Below are 21,936 nucleotides of genomic sequence, written 5' to 3'. Positions count from 1 at the left end.
ATTTTGCCAATTGGGTGCAAATCAGTCCTGCATTTTTTTTTTTTATTGTCTATATCTTGGTTTGCCCCATGAAGAATCTATAGAGACACATGGCCTTTTTGAGCCATCTCATTAACTACATGGGTTCCAGTCTTGCCCCCTTTAAGGTGAGCCTGCACACCCATTCACGGTCAACAAGGTTGGCTTCTGAAAGGGAGGCATTCTGATTTCTTGCGGAAGGGACAATGGTTTATATGGGACCAATATTCTAGCACACAAACTTTGAGGGTCTGGCTAACCCAGCACTGCAAAAAGGTTAAATGGAAGTGATGGCAGGTGTTCAAGGCAAAGCTCCAGATGGGTATAATATGCCCCAGCAGTCTCAAACTAATTGCCATTTCAGCCACTGGTTGGTAGGTTACCACCAAGCCCACAGACTGTATCCGGGATTTGACATGGGGACACTGTACTTAGACTTGCCTGGTTGCTGTGGCCAATGTGTCTTTTTTTCTGTGGCTACATAGGGCCCAGAGAATGATCAGCGCAAACTAGGCCCTCTACTGGAGCCCAGAGACAAAGCCCAAGACAGATGGCCAGGCAGACACATATTGATTACGAATATGCTTGGAATAAGTGTACTTTTTGATGAAGCCGTGCTCTAGGAAAACATTAGGGTCTTTGTTCATGGTGGGCTCACAAGAGGTATGGGGGAAAAAAGCTGGAGCCATTCCTTGATGAGGAGGGTCTTGAGCCCCTTCCTGGATTGTAGGAGCGAGGGGGTGAGTGATGTTGACAGGGAGGAGGTTCCAGAGTCCTGGGGCATAGACAGAAAAGGCATGTCTTGCTTTTCTTTCCTTCCTGCCAGCGGAGTTAGTCTCCACATGCCCTTACTTCTGGTGGGATCATTTGCCTGCAGAGATGCTGGGTTTCTCAGTGAGTTAGCTTGGCGACTTCAGGGTGACAGCCTTGTAGATGATGCAGCCGGATTTGATGATACTGGCTTGCAGCGGGAGCAAGTGCAGTTCGATGAGGTTTGGGATGATGTGGTTGAATTTGTGGAGTCCTTTCATGGGTCGTGCTGCAGCATGAAGGACACCTCTCCCGATTTCTGGGGTGTCAGGTTAGTCGCGGAAGGCCTTCCAAGGGCATTGCCACCATCCAGGTGGGAGAGGACCAATGCTTGGACAGCAGATCTGAAGTTGTTTTTTGGTTTGAAGGGCTTAATTTTCCACAGGAGAGAAAATGGGTACCAAGCAGTTTCGGTCTTCCTTGGTATGTGCTGTTTGAAGGAGAGGTGTCTGTCGATGTTAAACCCAGGACACTTGGTGCAGGTAGCCAGCTGGGGTGTGAAGCCCTTGAGGTGCATAGCAGAGAGCCAGATCTGGATGTCGGAGTGTGCATTGTTGTTGGTCAACGGTAGGAATTTAGTTTTGGGGGCATTGAGCTTCAGGTAGGCACTAAACATCCATAACTGGATCAAAGATAGGTAGGCATTGAGTCTGTGGTCATCTCCGAAGTAGCATATCTTGCGGTAGAGCTGTATATCATCGGCATATTGGATGTTTTGTGGAGCGAGAAGGGTTCCAAGTGTTTTCATTTAAAGATAACGGGGGAGAGGATGGCTCCTTGTTGGAGTCCACAGGTGATGGGTACAGTTGGTGATCTGGAAGAACCCCTTTGAATAAACTAATGGCAAGGCGCTCAACTGGAGGAAAAAAAAAAGCAAAGAAAATGGCAGCCGGGGATCGGGACAAGGGACTACACATAGTCCATTCTCCCTTTCCATGGCAGCCAGTCACGGAAGGAACCCCGGAGCACAGCAGTGAAGCAGAGCTTTCAGAGCATTCTCAGCGAGGGAAGACCCAGGCGAGGGCCAATGAGCTTGCTTGTAACAAGCTTGTTGACCCTCGCCGGGTACTAATGTTCAGTAATGAGATTTCAACGAAGGGTCACACTCCTTTTTAGAAAGATTACATTAACATCTATTGGATGGGGGATGGAACTGGTATGAAGTGCTATGCGAGTTGGGAGTTTTATACTGTTAACATATAGTAACATGAACAAATGTCAGTATTATCCTGTATAGTTTGCTAATGTGTTTCTCTGTTTGCAGGCACTTTCTGGGTACTGTGGTTTTATGGCTGCCAATCTTTATGCTCGTTCCATATTTGGAGAAGATGCCCTTGCAAATGTTAGCATTGAAAAGCCAATTCACCTTGGACCAGATGCCCCTGTTACTGGGCACATAAGAATTCGTGCAAAGAGTCAGGTATTGGATATTTTTGTTTTTGAGATTAGTTTGTAGTGAGTGAATAAATATGCTGTTTTTAATTGGTTGGAACAGTGGCAGCAGTTTTCACATTGTGCATTTTTCATATTGTTACCTTGAACAGAAATATTGATGTACTATGTCTCTTATGGAGCTTTGGAAGAAGCACTGCTCTGTGCCAGCAGTACGGGGTGATCTATCAAAAAGGTACAGGCTTGCCTCTTTGGACCCTGATTTCTTAACTAAACCCCTTAGCCCAGAGACCCTAATGCTCTAGGCAGCCAAATCCTCTGCCTACCCATACTTCCCGCAGATAGGGATGACAAAAAGGTGGATGCTTGGACAAATTAAATATTTGCTTCAGGGAGCATGGCCTTCTAGACAGTGAACTTCGAGGGGATTGGGTCCTCCGACGTATTCCATATCTATGACAGGTAATCACCACAGCTGTGCTGCTTCGGAAACTTTTTTCGGTGTCTGCGTCCTGCGTCGATGTGCCATCGTCGAGGACCTCGTCCGACGTCATCCGATGTGATAAGTAGGACGCACGACGCCCGTAGCCTCAGTTCCGTTTTTTCCGCGAACGTGTTGCTTCGTGAATCTCGGATAATGCCTCGACTCTTTGGAGTTCTGTTCTTCTCGGTTCTTCGAACCTGTTCGTTTTTGTGAGAATCTCCTTCGTGTGAAGATGTCTTCTACTTCGTCTTCGACCCCGCGTCTGGGCTTCAAGAAGTGCGGGGAGTGTGGGTCCAAGATGTCGGTGATGGACTCGCACGACGCCTGCCTCTGGTGCCTCTGGGAGGCCCACGACACGGATGACTATCGACTGCCTGTCGCTCACGTCCAAAGCCTTACGTGAACGTAAGAAGTTGTTGTCGGTAGGTCGGGTGTCCAAGCCCTGGAAGTCGAAGTCTGCGGGGCTTTCGACGGATGATTCGAGAGGAGACTCTCCGCGTCATCGTCGGAAGTCTCGTGGGTCTCTTTCTAGGAGTCGGTCTCGCCACTCCTCGGCCTCTTCGAGGCATTCTCGGAAGCGGCGACAGCGGTCGTCTTCCAGGTCCTCTTCTGAGGACTCTGCCCGGCACGTCGCTTACCCCACCAGCCGTGCGACGCTGGAGGAATGGGCTTCCTTCGGGGAGAAAATGCTGGCGATTCTCGAGTCGCAGGGTACTAAGCCGTCCGCGCCCCCGAGTGGGGTCGGTCATGAGAGGTCGAGAGACACCGCTCGCAAGAGTGGTCGGCACGAGTCACGGGAGAGGTCCCGTTCGGACAAGGGGACTCGTTCTCGACGTACCCGTTCCAGGTCCCGGTCCTCGACGTGTTCGAGACCGTGTGCACCTGTGATGTCTTCAAGGAAGACATCGACGTCCTGAGGCGTCGAGGGTGTCGACAGGCTCTCTCGAGGGTCCGGCTCCGAGGAAGTCGTCAAAGCCGTCGACGCTCAGGTCGTCGAAGGACACGCTTGGAGGACTGTGTCGACGCCGTTGATGCTGGCAGCGCTGCATCTGACGTCAACGCCGATTTACTTGACGTCGACGCCAATCCTCTCGGCGCCGATGCCTGTTCTCTCGACGCCGGTGCTGATTCACTCGACGCCCTTGACGCCTTTCGAGGCTGGGGTGTCGGAGGTACCCCGTGGCACGGGGGAACCCCCTAGGAAGGCTCTGGTTAAGAGCAAGACTCTCGGGTGCCTTCTTTTCGCCACCTGGAATATATTTCGGAGGTGGATGAGGATTCTGATGGCCTGGTTCCTAATCAGGTTCCAGATGAAATTCTCGGGCCGTAGTCAGTTTGACGATTTGAGACAGTCACTGCATGATGCCAGTGGACTGGACACCTCTCCGGAGGTGGAGTTTTGTAGGCCCTGAGCCTGGCTCTCATGCCGATTCCTCATACCGGCGCCTTATGGCTAGGGTTTCTGAGTACTTGGGTTGGTCTGCTCCCCCAGGAGAGTTTGTGCAGGATGATCTCATGGACATCCTTGATGTTGGTCCCCCAACTGAACCGGTACTACCGTTTCATATGGCTCTACAGAGAAGGGTGGCGGCGGCTTGGACTGCTCCGGAGAGTCTCCCGGCGGTGGGCAGGTCCTTGTCGCGAAAATACCGTCCAGCCAGTAGCGACCCCTGCTACTTGGCCAGGCACCCCACTCCGGAGAGTTTGGTGGTGCAGGTGGACACGGCCCCGGCAAAGCAGGTGTCGTACCCTACCATCCCTCCTGATAGGGACGACAAACGTTTTGATGGCTGGGCGAAGAAAGTGTTTTCTTCTGGTGGTATGGCGCTTCAGGCGGCCAACTCCATTTGTGCCTTGTCTCGTTTCACACACACTCTGTGGAACTGTGTTGCGTTAGCGGCTGAACATATTCCCGAAGGGGACGAACGGGATGGTTTCCTTGCTATGGTCCAGGATGGTAAGGATGTCATGTGTGAGTCCGTTCAGTCAGGTTTGGACATGGCTGAATGCGTCAGCAGGTCCATGACGGCGAGCACCGTGATACGCAGGTTTGCGTGGTTGCGGAAGTCGGGGTTTGCTCCTGATGTGCAGTCCCGGCTCCTCTACATGCCCTTTGACGGTGAACACCTTTTTGGCAGCAAGACTGACGAGAGCCTTGAGAGGTTGCAGACCTCAAAAGCTGCAGCGAAGTCGTTGGGCGCTGCAGTTCGCCAACCTCCGCCTTTTCGTCCTAGGGGACAGCAATGGAGGGGTGGTTCCTTTCGCCATTACTCGTCCTTCAGTAAAGTGAGAGGAGCTGGCAGTCAAAGAGGCCAACGCAGGGGTACCAGAGGTGGACGACAGGGTACCCGTGGTGCCAAGGCTGCTCGGGCAGTTGCCTCTTTGCCCTCAGGTAACGCCGCAGCCGCTACCACTCAGTCATGAGGCCATGTCCCATGGTTCGCCGGTTGGGGGGAAGGCTAGCGCAGCATCTTGTAGAGTGGCGTGCCATTACTTCAGATGTGTGGGTTCTGGAGATCATAACCCACGGCTACTGTCTTCCTTTTCGGCACAGGCCTCGCGACAATCTACCGGGGAACCTCTCTTTGCAGAGTCCGGATCCGCTCCTTGCGCAGGAAATTCAAGCCCTGCTGGAGAAAGGCGCCATAGATCTGGTGCCTGTAGCGGAGAGGAACAAGGGATGGTATTCCCCTTATTTTTTAATTTCGAAGAAAGACGGGGGATTGAGACCCATCATGGACTTGCGCGGTTTGAACAAACTCCTCAGGAAGGACAAGTTCAAGCCTCCAGGCCCTTCAGCTTCAGGACTGGTGGTGTCTCTCGACCTCAAGGATGCTTACTTCCATGTGCCGATCCATACCAAGCACAAGAAGTACCTGAGGTTCGCGGTTGGCGACTCGCACTTTCAGTTTCGGGTCCTGCCGTTCGGATTGACCTCCACCCCGAGGGTTTTCACCAAGCTCATGGTGGTGGTGGCAGCGCATCTCAGGCAAGGGGGGATTCACGTCTACCCCTACCTGGACGATTGGTTGATCAGTGGGAGCTCTCCCGAGCAAGTCCTGGATCATCTGTCCATCACCTGCCACTCCCTTCACAGGCTGGGCTTCTCCCTCAATTTAAAGAAGTGCCATTTGACGCCAACACAGCGGCTCCAGTACATCGGAGCAGTGCTCGACACTTCCCTGGGGCAGTGTTTTCCTCCCCAGGTGAGGGCTCTTCACATTCAGCAGATGGCGCACAAGTTTCAGCATGCCCAGACGCTCCCAGCGTTCGAGTTCTTGAGGTTGCTCGGCCTCATGGCATCCTGCATTCTTCTGATGCCAGAGGCTCACCTGCGGATGATATCTTTGCAGTGGGCACTCAAGATGCAATGGTCACAGTCCTCCGGCAGGATGTCGGACACGGTTCAGGTGCCGCCCTCGGTCGCCCGGGACCTTCTGTGGTGGGCCGTCGAAGGCAACTTGATGAATGGGGCTCCATTTTGGCTTCCCTGGCTGGAGGTGACGATCGTGACGGATGCATCCCTCACGGGATGGGGAGCTCATGCCAACGGGCTGACAGTCAGCGGTCGTTGGTCTCCGTCGGAGTCCAGACTCCATATCAATCTGTTGGAGCTGAGGGCTGTCAGGCTAGCCCTGAAGGCTTTTCTGCCGACTGTGCGAGGAAAGAATGTCCTGATCCTGACGGACAACACAGTGGCCATGCACTACCTCAACATAAAGGGGGGGGCAGGGTCACTTCCTCTGTGCAGGGAGGCGATGCAGCTCGAGTTCTGGGCCATCCAGCGGGAAGTTTCGATCTCGGCAGTTCATCTGGCTGGAGACGAAAACGTGACGGCGGACGCTCTGAGCAGGCAGAGCACGATCTCTCACGAGTGGGAGTTGGCTCAGGAGATTCTCCTGGAGATCTTCGCTCTTTGAGGGACCCCTCAAGTGGATCTCTTCGCCTCCAGTGTCAACCGGAAGTGCGAGAGGTTCTGCTCGTGGGAATTTCCTCCAAAAGGAGCCTTAGGAGACGCGTTCGTGGTGGAGTGGTCATTCCCGCTGCTGTAAGCGTTTCCTCCAGTCCCCGTCACCCCACAAGTGCTGAGGAGGTTACGGAAGTTCGGTTCCCGGATGATCCTCATTGCTCCGGCGTGGGCTTGGAGGACGTGGTACCCGGACCTTCTCGACTTGTCCATCTGCCCTCCACGTCGTCTTGCCCACCGAGACGATCTGCTCTCACGGGAGGGGGGTCAGGTTCTCCATCCAGAGGTCAGATCCCTCAACCTTCACGCTTGGCTTCTGAAAGGTTGAGGTATAAGGATTGGGACCTCCCTGAAGACGTGATGGAGGTGTTGCTCTCGGCCCGAAGGCCAGCAACAAAGTCTCTGTACCGTTGGCGTAAGTTCTGCGACTGGTGCAGAGTTCAGAATGTGGATCCTTTTGCATGTGACATCCCCATGGTTCTGTCCTTTTTACTTTCTTTGGCCCACAGGGGCTTGAAAGTGGGTACCATTAAAGGTTACCTGGTGGCGCTGTCCATCTTTAAGCGCTCGTCTGAAGAGTGTTCCTACTTTAAAATCCCTTTAATTTCACAGTTTCTGAAAGGGCTCACTAATGTGTTCCCTCCGTCACCTTTCCTGGTGCCCGGTTGGGATTTAAACCTTGTTCTTAAGTTTCTTATGGGCGCTCCGTTTGAGCCTTTGCATTCTTGCCCTTTGAGGCTGTTAACTCTGAAAACTGTGTTTCTGGTTGCGGTTACTTCCGCTCGCAGAGTGAATGAGTTACAGGCACTTTCAGTTAAGCCACCCTTCACTGTATTTCATAAGGACAGGGTTGTCCTTAGAGTTCGTCCTTCTTTTCTTCCGAAGGTGGTTTCGGAATTTCATTTGGCCCAGAAGGTTGTTCTTCCGGCATTCTATCCTCCTCCGCATCCTGGTAAGGAAGAGGAGAGGCTCCATCGGCTTCATCCTAGGAGAGCTTTAAGCTTTTATGTTTCACGCATGTCCCGGGTCAGAGTGGACGATCAACTCTTTATTGGTTACGCTGGAAAGCGTTTGGGACAAGCTGTGACGAAACAGACTTTGTCTCGCTGGATTATTTTGGCCATCTCAGAGTGCTACCGCTTGGCGGGTAAGGACCCACCGGCTGGCTTGCGGGCCCATTCCACCAGGGGTATGGCTGCATCTACTGCCCTGCAGAGGGGTGTTCCTATTCGCAACACTGTGATGCAGCCACCTGGGCTTCTGTACATACATTTGTACGTCACTATTCCCTCGATTCCATCCGGGGACAGGATCTGGCCTTTGGCATGGCGGTCCTTTGCTCTGCTATTTGATTGGCAATTCTAAATTTTGATTCTAAATTCTTTCCCTCCTCCTTGCGTCGTGCGTCCTACTTATCACATCGGATGATGTCGGACGTGGGAGGAGGTCCTCGACGACGGCGCATCGACGTCATCGACGCAGGACGCAGACGCCGAAAAAAGTTTCCGAAGCAGCACAGCTGTGGTGATTACCTGTCATAGATATGGAATACGTCGTCGGACCATCCCATCGAAAGAACGTTACCAGGTAAGAAAGTAACTTGTTCTTCTCCTGCGCACTGGCCAAGTACACTCATCCTCTATGGCCGGTGATAGAGCAAGCGACTGAAAACATCCCAGAAGGCGAAAAAAGGGACAGCTTCCTTAACATCATAGCAGATGGCAAGGAAGCAATGTGCCAAGCTCTGTAATCGGCTTGGACATTTCTGATTGTCTGGGAAGAGTAATCCACCATTCATGGCTTAGCAAATCTGGGTTTGCACCTGATGTTCAAGCCAAATTACCGGTAATGCCCTTAGACGTCCGCAGTCTCTTTGGCTCAAAAGCAGACAACAGCCTAGAGAAGCTGCAATCATCCAAGGCGGCGGCAACATCCTTGAGTCAGCGACTATTGCAGGCACCTACTCCAGCAAGGAAGAGACCCTTGCGTTACTATAGGTACTTGTCCTACACACCTCTCCCGTTGTGGGGGGTGGTAACCCAATGCTATGAAGAATGCCACGGTATTACTTCGGACAAGTGGGTCAAACAATCTTACAAGGGTACTCTTTGCCATTCATCATGTGCCGCCCTGCCTGTCCCCCTCCTACCCTGATTCCAAAACCACCACACCTGCTACTCCAGCAGGAGATTGCTTTCCTGCTAGAGAAAGTTGCAATGGAGTTTGTTCCTCTGGTTTAGGGTCAAAGATTCGAATGCAAAGGTTCGAATAACGATACATTAGTCAAAAGGACCAGAAAAAAAAGACTGACTGCACTTTTTTTATTTGGGGGGGGGGGGGCGGGGGCCTCCCCCAATAGCCCATCCCCCCCCCAAACCCCCCACCCCACACACCCGTTTTTTTGGCCAAAAACCATTATTTTTACCTATACCAAAAGCAAAAAAAGAAAATACATTTAAAAAAAAAAGGCATTGTCTTTTTTTTTTTTTTCCGGTCCTTTTGGCTCAAGTGTATTGCATTCAAACCTTTTGTTTTCGAATTAATGACTGGACACCTGTTCCTCTAGCAGAAAGCAATCGGGGGTGGTATTCCCACTATTTTTCAATCCCGAATAAAGACCAAGGACTGTGACCCATCTTGGACCTTGAACAAGTTCCTCAAATGACAAATTCAAGGTGGTAATTTTTTCACAGATCCTCCAGGCTCTGAAGCTCCAGGATTGGTTGGTGCCATTTGATCTTCAGGGTGCTTACTTCCATGTGCTGATCCATCTCAAACACAGGAAGTAATTGAGATTTGTGATTTGCACTGTGCACGACTGTTTCAAAGTACTGCCATTTGAGCTCACCTGCATCCAGATGGTCTTCACCCAGCAGTTTTCGGGGGTGGCATCCAGTCTGAGAAGGTAGAGGATTCATATCTTCCCTTACTTGGACGACTAGCTCATCAGAGCCCACTCAAAAGAGCAAAGACAAGATCACCTACACAGTGGCTGCCACTTCCTGCACAAACAGGACTTCTTCCTCAACTTCAAGAAGTCCCAGAAGACACCTTTCCAAATGCTCCAGTTAATCGGGTGTCCTCGAATCATCCAAAGGGAAAGCGTTTCCTCCCAAGGACAGAGCTTCCAACATCCAGCAGATGGTCTAAAGTTTTAGGATGCCCAAGCTTTGCCGGCCATCAACTTTGAGGTTGCTCGGTCTAGTGGCATTTTGCATTTTTCTGGTGCCAGAGACCAGACTGAGGATGAGACCCCTACAATGAACCCTCAGGTCACAGTGGTCACAGCTCTTGTGCAACATGACTGGTATGTTACAAGTCCTGGCCAGGATCTCACAGGACCACCTGTGGCGGTTCAGCAAGGAGAACTTAATGAAAGGAGAACACTTATGGCAACCCTGGATAGATGTGACAATAGTGACGGCTGCCTCAGTGAAGGACTGGGGGCGCACCTGAACGGACTCAGTGAGTGGATATTGGCCCCTAGCAGAAGCAAAACTCCACATAAACCTTCTGTAGTTGAAGGCCATCAGACTGGCACTGATAGCCTTTTGCCCTCGATACAGGGGAAGATGGCCCTGAACATGACTGCCAAAACAGTGGCCATGCACTACCTCAACTAGAGAGGTGGCGTATGGTCAAGACCACTGTGCAGAAAGGTAATGCAACTCTGGTTTCTGGTGTTGCACAGACAAATCTCCTTGTCTGCAACTCATCTAGCCCGGAGAACACTTTGGCGGACACCCTGAGCAGGCAGTATTCGGTCTCCCACGAGTGGGAGCTATGCGAGGAAGTATCTTTGCCCTCTGGGGAACCCCTCGACTAGATCTGTTCACATCCAGCTCCAACAAGAGTTGCAAGCTGTTCCGCTCCAGGGAGTTTCACCCGAGAGAAGCACTGTGGGTCGCCTTCATTGTGGACTGGAGTTATCCATTGCTATTTGCATTCCCACCAATGCCTTTCATACCGCATGTCAGGCATTGGTGAGGTTTAAGGACTTTGGTGCGGCCATGATCCTGATGGCCCCGGAATGGGCCAAGATAACGTGGTACCTGGACCTTCTGGACTTGGCCATCTGCCCGCCACACCACCTCCCAAAGAGAACAGAGCTGCTCTTGCCAGAAGGAGTTCTGGAGTTCTGATCCTCCACTCCAATGTATGTACCCTCAATCTCCATACCTGGCTACTTGTTAGTCTTGTCCTGCTCCCCCATGACCCCTCGGGCACAGGCATACAATTCACAGAGAGAAGTGGCAGGTAATGCAAACAGACTTGCGCATGGGAGCGCTGCTCTTCTCCCCGCACCCCCTCCTCTGCCACCCATGCATGGCTGATCCTTATATATAAATGGAGCGGCTAAACCCGTTCTCCACCCAGGTAACAGCACGTATAATAACAAAAAGGTCAATTTCGGAGAAAAGGCAGAAGAAGTATAGCCCGCAGTTGCAAACTGCTTCTTCTGTCATATCTGTGAGGCAGCCTCTGGCCTTGCGGATCCAATCCAGCAGAGTGTCATCAACTGTGTACTTCTCAGGAGGGGCTGCCTGAGGTGTTACATGCATTCCACAGTGACGTCTTAGCACGGGTGTTCAGCTGTAACCCAGTCTCATTGCATCACAGGGGCCTCAGAAAAACCAAAGAAAAAGCAGTGTCAGAGTTTTTTTCCTTTTCTCATTTTTCCTATGATCCACTACAATCGCTGTCCAAAGCCTTGCACTACTTGAACATAAAGCACACTGTACAAAAACTTTACTGTTGTATACATACTCGATAAGGAAGCAAAATAAAAAAAACATCAAAACAAGTCAACTTATTTGTGTCCTAACTCATCTTAGCCATTCCTGCCTGCATTGTACTGCATACACACTCCCCACTATCATCAGCCATAATGCCACAATCTAGGATGCATCTAAAACAACAAACCAGTCTCTGGTGCAGTCTCTACCTCTCCTGTCCCCTCCCAGGCCCTCTGCACGGCACTGGCCTCACTTCATTTAAAAAACTCAGGACATCCTGTCCTCGCCTCCTATCACCTCCCTCCCTCTATTCCTTGCTCTTCCTCTGGCCCTTCTGCAGCCACCCCTCCTCCCTCCTTCTCTGCCTTTCCCCTTTTCTCTGCCGACAAGGTTTTCAGACAAGTCCGCTCTATGAAAGTCTCATCGAAACAGGTTCACCCCTGTTCCTTAAACTATAAAGGACCACATCGACTCCCTGGCTCCTGCCCTGGATGACTTCTGCAATCACTCCTTTGCCTCTGGAGTCTTCCCATCCCCCCCTTAAGCAGTCCCTTGTGCACCCTCTTCTTAAGAAACCCTCTTCTGACCCCTCGTGCCCGGCTAACTATCGCCCAATCTCCATCACTCCCTTCCTGGGCAAGCTCCTGGAGAAACTGGCCATCTCCCAGCTTAATCTCCATGCTGAATCTGTTGGTAGTCTTCATGACCATCAGTCTGGCTTCAGAGCTGCCAAAAGCACGGAAACTGCTCTCCTGAACATCCGTGAAGACCTGCTCTCCAACCTTGACTCTAACACTCCGTGTGTTCTCATTTTGCTCGATATCTCTTCTGCCTTTGATACTGTCAACCATGCCATCCTGCTCAACCGTCTCCGTGATAACCTGGGTATCACTGGTCCAGCTCTGGCGTGGCTGACCTCTTTCTTCTCCAATCGACCCTCCCAGGTCCAACTGGGGTCCTTCCTCTCTGACATCTCTTTCTCTACCTGTGGTGTCCCCCAGGGACCTAACCTCTCTCCCTGGCTGTTCAACCAGTATCTGGCACTCCTTGCCCACTGCATCGCTGCTCTCTGCCCCAACTTTCAGTGCTATGCGGATGATACCCAGCTCATTTTCAGGCTACCCTCGGCCTCCTCCTCTCCTTCCTTCATCTCTGATTCTGTCTGCTATCCAGGAATGGTGTGCCGCCAATGACCTCTGCCTTAATGCCAGTAAGACTGAGATTCTACTCATCGGCACACCCACTCCCTCCTTCCCTGCAGCTCTCTGGCCGGCCTCTCTTGGCCCTCTTCCTGCTCCTACCTGCAAGGCAAAAAAACCTCAGGGTCATCTTCGACTCCACACTCTCCTTCTCTCCTCACATATCTGACGTCTCTAAGAAGTCCCACTACCAGCTGCACCTCCTCGGAGGTATTCTTCCTTTCCTCTCCTTCCCCCAGAAGCTCACTGTTTCCAGAACCCTGGTTCTCTCTAAGCTGGACTACTGTAACAGCCTCTGTCTAAATCTGCCTGCCTCTACCCTCTACCCTCTGCCCTCTGCAACTCATCCAGAACAGAACTGCGAGACTTGTCCTTGGCCTCAAGCCCAGGGACTGTATCTCTCCAGGACTGAAATCACTACACTGGCTCCCAGTGGCTGCGAGAATTAAGTTCAAAATCCTCTGCATTGTCTACAAAGCCTTCTGGGGCCTGGGGCCAAAATACCTTCAACTCTCTCTTCCTAAATATCTTCCTTCTCGAGCTCTTCGCTCATCCGCCTCCAACGCCCTCAGGGTCAGCCGCTTCTCCAAGCAAGGAGTTGGTGGTAGATCTCTCTCCGCGGCAGGGGCCTCCCTCTGGAACAGCCTTCCTGCCTCCCTGAAACTTGAGGAGAACCATCTACGGTTCCGGAAGCACCTCAAAACCCTCCTCTTTGCTTCTGTTTTCTCTCCCCCTTTCCCCTGCTAAATTCCTGACTGAAACTGCACTGAGTCTGCAACTGGGCCACTCTCACCGATCTCGGTCCTTGGCCCAGCCACTCTCCCCTTGCACTGCCTCCCTGGCAATCCCTGCACTGCGGGACTGTCTCTGTATCCCTACAGCCCCCCTTCCCAGCACTTGTCTGCACTTACCTTGCACTTGCCACCAGCTGACCCTTATTATTTATCTTGTTTTTCTTCTACCCCTGTACTGCACTTTCCCCTCTCCCTTTCCCCTTGCACTTTTCCCTTCCCCTCTACCCATGCACTTGCGCGATCTGAATGACACCCGGCCTAGTAGGATCGTTGTCCGTCTTCCCTTGTCCCCCCTCCCTCGTCGTGCCTTGAAAAACTTGTGTATAGGCGTGTTACAAATGCCATATAATATATCATATCATCATATCATAACCGTTATAATTACATGCCCCCCCTTTCTATCTCTGAGCATCTCAGTCACTCTAAAAGCCAGCACCACCTCCATCATGTGTCCTTTATGTTTGTGTGCACTGTCAATCATAGGTTGTCTCAGTTTCCAGTATATAGTCTGCCTCTAGTACCTCCCAGTCCTTAGGTGCACCCAAAGTCAGTGGCAGCAACAACTTATCAGTGCTTGGCATATTTCTCCCAGATAGCACCTCTTATGGTGAATACCTGGTTGCTGGCCCCTCTTTCACTTGTAGACCATTGAGGACAAATGGCAGCCAGTTGTCCCACTGTGTGCCTTTCACATCCATCTGCTTGAACAGCTCCTTCTTTGGCTCCGGTTTCCATGTCTTCTTCCCACAAGTCACCTAATTGCCCACATGCTCCTTCCAGTCCTCTTTGGCCATTAGCCACCAGGCCATCTCCATCAGGTGCTGATACCCGTTGTCTTGCTCTTTCTCCGCATTCATATATGGCATAATTTGTTCATCCTCCCCTTTCAGGTCCGCTAGGAGCTGCTCACATTTCCCTTCATCCTCCGTCTTGCCTTTGTGTAGGATCAACTTTGTCACTTCAAGCTGTGGCCCCTCCGCCGCATGCCACTCATCTTCTATGCATGCCATTGGCAGCGGCTGTAGGTCATTGTATGGTGTCCTGAGCCACTCCTGCTGAGATGGTATTATCTTCGTTGTTCTGAGAGCCAACACCACTGATTATATTTCACCATACCGTTCTCTCCCCTCCACCCCCACAGCATCGAGTCATGCAGCTATGACCACCTTCTCTATATGTGGGCTTGTTAATGTCCTTCTCTGATGAACATGCCCTGAAAACGTCCTGTTGTGTTTTGACAGTCTCTGACATGCATTCATGTAGTTTGCCTGGCACGAACCCTTCCACTGGCATTTTGTTCACTGCCCCGTATAAGGTGCACACTGCAGTCACTGTCATTCTGTCTAGGTATACTCCCCCATGCTGTCAGGACCCTGTTTGTGTGTGTCAGAAGGTGGGTGGTACTCTTAGTAGCGGCCGTCAGCCCAGCCATTGGGGCCATCTGTAACCTGCAAATCTCTCCCTGCAGGCACCTATTTGCCTAATCTATCATTCCACCCTTTTTTTCCAGAATGTCCTCCTACACCTCTGTTGCACACAGTTGCCTCCACCAGTACCTAATCAGCCCGTGTCTCCTCCCCCTTACTCTTCCTCCCCTACCCCTTTCTTGGAAATGCATAGAGCCACTCCCACAGCGTTCTGCGTCACCAACCCCGATCCACACAGGCACTACTGCTAGCACCTCACAATTCTTCCCCTCTGTGTACCTCCTTACACTCCCTCACTGGCACTGCTTTTCTCAGTGTTAGCCACGCATTATCCCCTGCATTCAGAATTTACACCCACCTCTGGGCAGACTTTAACCTTTCCTTCACATCCACTTTCCCTTCCACCGCCCACATTATGTTGTCTGGGAAAATCCGCCATATTGTGGCCCTCACTTTCTCGGTTGTATCCTTCATGAAAGTTTGTGTAAGCATGTCTGCAAAATCTGAGGGGCTCTGATCGCTTCCTATCTTCATCACCGTCGTGCTATCTTGGTGCTTGGCTTGTGGTTCACCACAGTCTCCCCCATGCCCACCCTTTGTAACTGCTGTTCCTGGGCGACCCGCTCCTCCCTATTCTTTCATACCGACTAGGGGACCACATCCCACTTGTCCACCATGCTCCTTAACCTCTCCAACACTGCCCTTGACCCCGATTTATAGGACAGGTTTGCCCCCTCCTCCCGCCTGGTCAGTGGACTAGTGTCCGCCATATTGTAACTGATATCAGCCCTATGGCAGGTTAACTCAGGCTTCTGACCTCACACTCCTAGCCTGTCCCCTCTACAGCATTGACCCTACACATTCTCTCCACGACCAGCACTCTGACTGTATCACAGATGCCTAAGAATGCTCTGTCACGATTGCAGTCATGTAGTTTCCCTTCCAACCCTGTACTGTACCACTGTAGCACTCTGAGGCACTTTCTCTTTATGAATCTTAGAATCCCTGAAGACTCTAGCGTGCTCTAGTCAAGTATGCAACAGGTAGAGAAAAACACTTTTTTCTCTTACCGGTCGTATACCCCAGTCACATAAGTCGAGCAGGGGAACCCCCGGGTTTTGGCACCAATATGTTTCAGGCTTGTCCTGCTGCCCCACGACCCCTCAGGCATTCGGCCACAAATAATACACAGGAAACCAGAAGTAGAGAGAAATGGCATGTAATGGAACATACCAACGCATGGGAGAACTGCTCTACCCCCTAAACCTACAGGCATATCTCATCCTTAGATGCAAATAGACCAGCTAAACCCATTCTCCACCCATGAAACAGTGTGTATATTAACGTACATCTTGGAGAAAAGGGGGAAGGTGTATAGTCGCAGTTGCGAAATGCTTTCTCTTTCCTATCTGCAAGGCAGCCTCTGGCCTTGGGGATCCGATCCAGCAGTGTCAGCTGTGTACGTCTCACGAGGGGGCTGCCTGAGACGTAACACACATTCCACAGCGCTGCAACCAGGCTTGGCACGGGTGTTCAGCTGTAGCCAAGTCTCATCGCATCACACAGGCCTCGGAGAAAAACCAAAGGAAAATGAAGTATCGGAGTTGGTAACACTACTGAGAGGATGAGGTACAGAGACTGGGACCTTTCGGAAGACATCTTGGAGGTGTTGCTCTCAGCAAATAGGCCAGCATAAAAGCTATTTACTGCTCCTGATGGAAGACATTTTGCAGATGGTGTAGAGCCAAGGATTTGGATCCTTTGTCATGTGACATCGCTGCAGTATTCTTTTCTGATACACCTTGCGAGACAGTGTCTCCAGGTGGCTACAGCCAAAGGGTACTTGACAGCGCTTTCTATTTTTAATAGAACACCAGACTGTTAGTCAAGGTTGTATGCAGTACCCTTTGGGTGTTCTACAAAAACCCTGACCTCCTGGCAATAGGGACCCAACCTTTGGTATAAGTCTGAACTACACAGGTTGGTAGTTTGGCTGAGCAGCCAGGCTTATCTCAAGAGGTGTCAATGTGAGCAGTAATATTGTGACAGAGTTTCACAATACAGTTATCCAAATAAACACTTATACTCAAGGTTTCTTGATAAATAATTATTAATTTATTTCACAGTCGGTTATATAAGCCTTCTTCAGAAAGGGAGCAAAACATGTAACACAAACATACTTCAAAACACACTCTTAGTTTCTCAAAATCAGATGATACCCTTTGGGGTTGGCACAGACAATTCCTACACCCTCAGGTGACCTAAATAGCTAGGACACTGTGGACATTGATTTATCACTGGTACATTTAGAGCAATACTGAGCTTGGTGAAAAAGATAGAATAGAGGAATAAAACAAAGGTTAACAAATAATTCATAAACAGGTAAGTACTTTTAAAAAACCTTCCACTGCAGAGTAAATTAACCCTTTCTTGGGGGAAAGGCCAAAGAATAAAGCCGGAGGTAAAGAAGAGTCTCTCAGGAAGCCAGCACAGCCAATGTTAATTGCACAATGTCAAGGGGAGCTGAAGATCTTCTTTGCAGTTTGGTAAATAGTCTTGTGCAATGTTTATAGAAATGTTTGTAGAAAATGGAATACTTGAAGGGCCACAAGCTGGGAGGCTTGTCAAGGGCAAAGCTTTAGCAACTCTGTAAGGTAACCAAGACAGGTCTCAGCTGAGAGCAAGTAAGGCTAGACAACAAGAGGTAAGTTCTCTTAGACTTTACAGTACCTCTGGTTAGAAGAAATGTTTCCAGCTGGCTTCTGATCCTGCTGTTCCTGGGCCTCAGTTGTGGGGACAAGAGGGAGGACGTCTGGGGACTCCTGCTCGGCAATGGGGCGGGCAGCAATGGGCAAACTTCAATTCAGCAGTCCTTCAGTGTTTCAGCTCCTCACTTCTGACAACAAATAGCAACACTGCGGTTCGCGGATACCACTTCAGACTTTCCTCGCATCTGGGGTCCAGCACTCTTGGGGTGGCTCAGGCTTGGTCAGTCCTGCATCAGGGAAGTCCGAAGGATCTTCCTAGCGCTCGGGTCTGACTTAAAAAAACAACGCACACAATCTGGTGCTCCTCTCCCTGGCTCTTTGGTTCCAGCAGCAACTGCAGTGTAAATGCAACTAGCTTCGAGAGGATGTCCAGATGGACTTACTTTGGACTTGATTGGTCCCACCAACTCAAAGGGAGAAGTCGTCCTGGCAGGGCTTCTCTAGTCAAGGCGAATTTGGAGCTTGAGTACAGCAGCAGGTCTTCACCGGACAAACCAACAGTCCAGGAGTTGCAGCAGGCTTCTCTTCCAAGCTCTTATTCAGATTCCTTCGTCCAGTGGTCGATTCTGCCTTTCAAGCCAAAAAGCCTTGCCTTTTATGCAGGTTTCTCCCATTCATTCCAGCCTAGCTGTCAATCACACGGTAGGGTGGCTGTCCTTGCCTGACAGCCAGCCGGCCAATCACCTTTTGGGTGCATTCCTGTAATCAAGGGGATTACGCACAGGTAGTTCCGGGCACCTCCCTCACTTCCTGCCCCTGCCAGACATACTGGTGCCAGAGGCAGGCTTCACTCATGAATCCCGTCAAACACAAAACGAACAAAAAGACCAAACCTGGTTTGGCGTGCATAGTAAATCTCAAGAAGGACCTTTCCAACAGAAAATGGTGAAAAAAGGCCAGGGCCATTTTGACGAAATGGGCACCCATGGGTGCCTTACCGTGGCTGTGAATACAGCCCGCTGCAAAAACACACAATGCTAGTAAAAAGTAAACCACTGCCACCAGCCATTAACTGTAGAAAGGGTAACATACATTTTATTACATGAGAGTCTAGACAAAGGGGATACTAAGTAACCCCTCCAGCACCCTATGGCAAGATAGTGTGTGCTGGGTCTAGAAAGTTACAAATTGTACGGAAAGCCAATTTCACTTCACTGCTCTTGGAAACAGTAGTTTCACCAAGAGAAGGTATTCAAACCTTGGCAAAATCCAAGAGACTTCCCTGTGCCACTGCACTGAAGGTGCTGTGTGACACAATGTTAAGATGATGCCTATGGAGTTTGTCACACTCCAAAGTTAAAAAGAACACAGAAATTAAATCACATTAAAAATTACATGAGAGATGAAAAAGTCCTAAAGTCCAGCAAAAGAGCTGGGAGTCTCTAAGGTAGAAGGGAATTAACACATTTCTGAGAATTCTCCCTAACACTGGGACTTTGAAACTTCTCAGGAAGGCGACTTATGGGACTAGTTGAAGACCACAGTTCTGAGCAAAAAGGCAACGCTTCTGTCACAGTTGCCCAATATGGAGATGGTCAGCCCACTGGTTGGCCCAGGGACGCTTCTGAAGATTCCAGGCTGCAGGAACATGTGAAGACGTCGAGACTGGTTGGTCCCACCAGTCCAAATGGTCGAAGCACCAGCAAGGGTCTTCTGTGATCAGTAGCCAGAATGGTCTCCAGCAGGACAGCAGCAAGAATTGGTCACCAGGCCTCTTCAGGATTCTTCCTCGGGTCTTCCATCTGCACAGCAACACAGGATGCTTGGCTCCTCTTCTGATCTGCTGGAATAGCTGCAGGACTCCTTTTCTTATCGAAAAAATGTAGGCGAGTGATCAGACTCAGCCCTCCAATGGAAAGATCTGCCCCACACATGCACACCAGCAGTGTTCCAATCAGGGACCATTTTGGGGTCTGACTCACGCATGCCCACTAGACACAACAAAATCAGTATGTGGATTGGGACCAGACAGTCCCAACTCACTTCCCGGGTTCCAACACATATGGCCTGCACTAGCCCGCAAAAAGCACTTCTTTCCTGGGCAAATGCATGACCATAACAGGTTATTCCTGACCTGGCAAGACAGGAAAAAGGGCCAAGAACAAAATGGCCAGAGAACAAGCTAAAAACCTTGTGACACAGCCATGTTAGGACACTAGCCACAGATTGTAGCCAAAACACATGCAAGCCACCTAAAAATATAGCAAACATTTTTTAATAGTACTGCTGCCACCAGTTAGTCTATAGGTACATTTAAAAGTAACCAGAAATCCTTTGTGTGCAAGTCTAGGGTGATCCAAAAGTATCCCAATTGCACTGCATTGAAAGATACTTTGTGCAATATGAAAGTTACCCAAACCGAGTCAAAAGGAAAACTTTCCCAGTACTGACAGTCTGAAGGACTAGTCAGTTTCTCCACAAAAAAATGAGCAAAAGACCAGTGAAGTGAAGCTGGAGGCTTCAATTTACTGTAAAAAGTCAGGTCAATGCGTAAAAACTCGAGCAAAAAGGTTTAGACTATGGAGGAAAAGTTGCTTCAAGAGAAAACTTTCCTAACAAGATGGTATCTTCTTGCTCGCCACCCTCCTCCAGATCAACGTACTGCTATGGGAGTCTATCATAGACGAGGAATCTGTGGGAGGAAGGAATCCATTAAAAGAGCAAATTACTTACCTCTGGTAATGTCCTTTCTGATGGATGTCCCTCCCAAGGATTCCCCATCGCCCGCCCAACTTGTCCTCCTTGGCAAAAAGCTAGTACACCTTTTAAACATAAGTTCTGCAGCCGATTGGCAATAGAGTACTGGGGGGAAAAGGTGGAACTGAGATCAAAGGGAGCACCTCCTCAACATATACTGGCCCGGAATTCATGTCCGGCGCATAGGTGTCAAACAAAGCTGTGCTGCACTACCAGGGGGCTGAAAAGTTTCAGACGGTCAGCTGTGCCAAATTGGTTCTTGCCAGTGTTTCTCTGTGTGCTATATTACATGTACTGTTTTCCTGTGTATTGCATGGTTCTGAATCTTCCCAAAAATTAATGAGTAATTGTTCCTTTTTCTTGTTTTCATTGCAGGGAATGGCTCTAAGTCTTGGAGATAAAATCAATCTATCTCAGAAGAAATCCTGCGTATGAAACAACTGGTCTTATTCAAAATTATTTTGTGACCACGTTTCTGCCTTTGGCTGGTGGACTCTAAACATTCTACATACTTTGTTCTGTGTAATTGTAGGAGAAAGGACTTCATTCTGGCAGATATTTATAGCTCACTTTCAACCCTTCTTCCACGGCACCTCTGTCCGATCTTCTCACAGTGCGCCCCCATCCAGATCAAGATACAGCAAAGCCTACTGCTACATTTTATCTAATGTATACACTCTAACTTTAGAGCGACTGTTTCATAACATATTAAACAGATTTATATAATTGTGTGCTATTATGGTCCTATTTTAATACACACATGTAATACTATGCATGACTCTAAATCTATTTTGTCGGTTGTGATACCACTGTTCACCTGCTGTGAATTCTGGCCTATTTCTAACCAGGCTCTTAGCGGAGTTGCATTTTTTTTTTTTAAACGGTACAGGGAACAGAGCAAAAAACAGAAATATTTGCACTTTTCATTCCCACAGAAATGTAGACCAGTAAGCACCCTTAAATTCCACTAACATAAGAGTGGCTGACATTGAAAGGCTGCCCCCACTGCTAATTCAAAATCAAAATTCTAGAACTGCCTACGATAGAAGCAGCTTCTTTATGGTTGACCTCCTGCTGACCCAAGAAATCCTTGCTATACAGCGTTAACCCCCGTTCCAGCCGTTGGAAAGGGGGGGGGTTAACGGCCCTGCAGCCCAGGTTATCAGCCTGAGCTAAGCTTAGGTGGATAAAAAGGGCTCTGGGCTGTTAACCCCCGTTCCAGCCCTTGGAACGGGGGCTTAAGGCTATTAGCAGCCCAGGTTGCCAAAGCAGTAACCTGAGGTGCTAAAAAAAGATTTTCCTTCACTCAGTGGGACGCTGCGGGTGTCCCATTGAATGAAGGAAAATCATTTACAAAGATGGCCGCCAAGAAAATGGAAGGCGGGGCTCCGTACGGAGTCCCTCTTTACTTTTCATGGCTGCCAGCTGGAGCCAGGAAGGAGCAGCCAAATTAAGGTGTGTGGGGGGTGGGATGAGTTTAAAAAAGAGGGAGGCGGGTGAGGGGAAGATGGCGGTGGGGGAAGCCGGCCGTCAGGCTGGCTGGAACACAGGCTTGCATCAGCGGTTCAAGTTCACGTTCCTAGCCACCTGATTGGCTGGCTCCCCCGTCCAGGGTGCTAATACAATTTAGAGGGCTGCCTGAAA

At 50.0% G+C, this 21,936-nt stretch overlaps 1 protein-coding gene across 1 annotated transcript in view; it reads left to right on the top strand.

Moving 5' to 3' along the window:
* The window catches only part of COPB1 (COPI coat complex subunit beta 1), an 821,662-nt gene extending 800,644 nt beyond the window's left edge, over positions 1 to 21,018 (top strand). The window contains exons 21-22 of the mRNA XM_069623734.1: positions 2,093 to 2,248; positions 20,668 to 21,018. Of these exons, the coding sequence (XP_069479835.1) occupies positions 2,093 to 2,248; positions 20,668 to 20,727 (216 nt within the window). The 3' untranslated portion in view covers positions 20,728 to 21,018. The remainder of the gene's footprint in view (positions 1 to 2,092; positions 2,249 to 20,667) is intronic.
* Positions 21,019 to 21,936: the final 918 nt, after the last annotated feature.

The sequence above is a fragment of the Ambystoma mexicanum genome, chromosome 11, assembly GCF_040938575.1.
Source record: "Ambystoma mexicanum isolate Mex_15411 chromosome 11, UKY_AmexF1_1, whole genome shotgun sequence".
Lineage (NCBI taxonomy): Eukaryota > Metazoa > Chordata > Amphibia > Caudata > Ambystomatidae > Ambystoma > Ambystoma mexicanum.
Note: the sequence above shows the minus strand (reverse complement) of the source record. Positions and strands in the feature narration are given on the sequence as shown.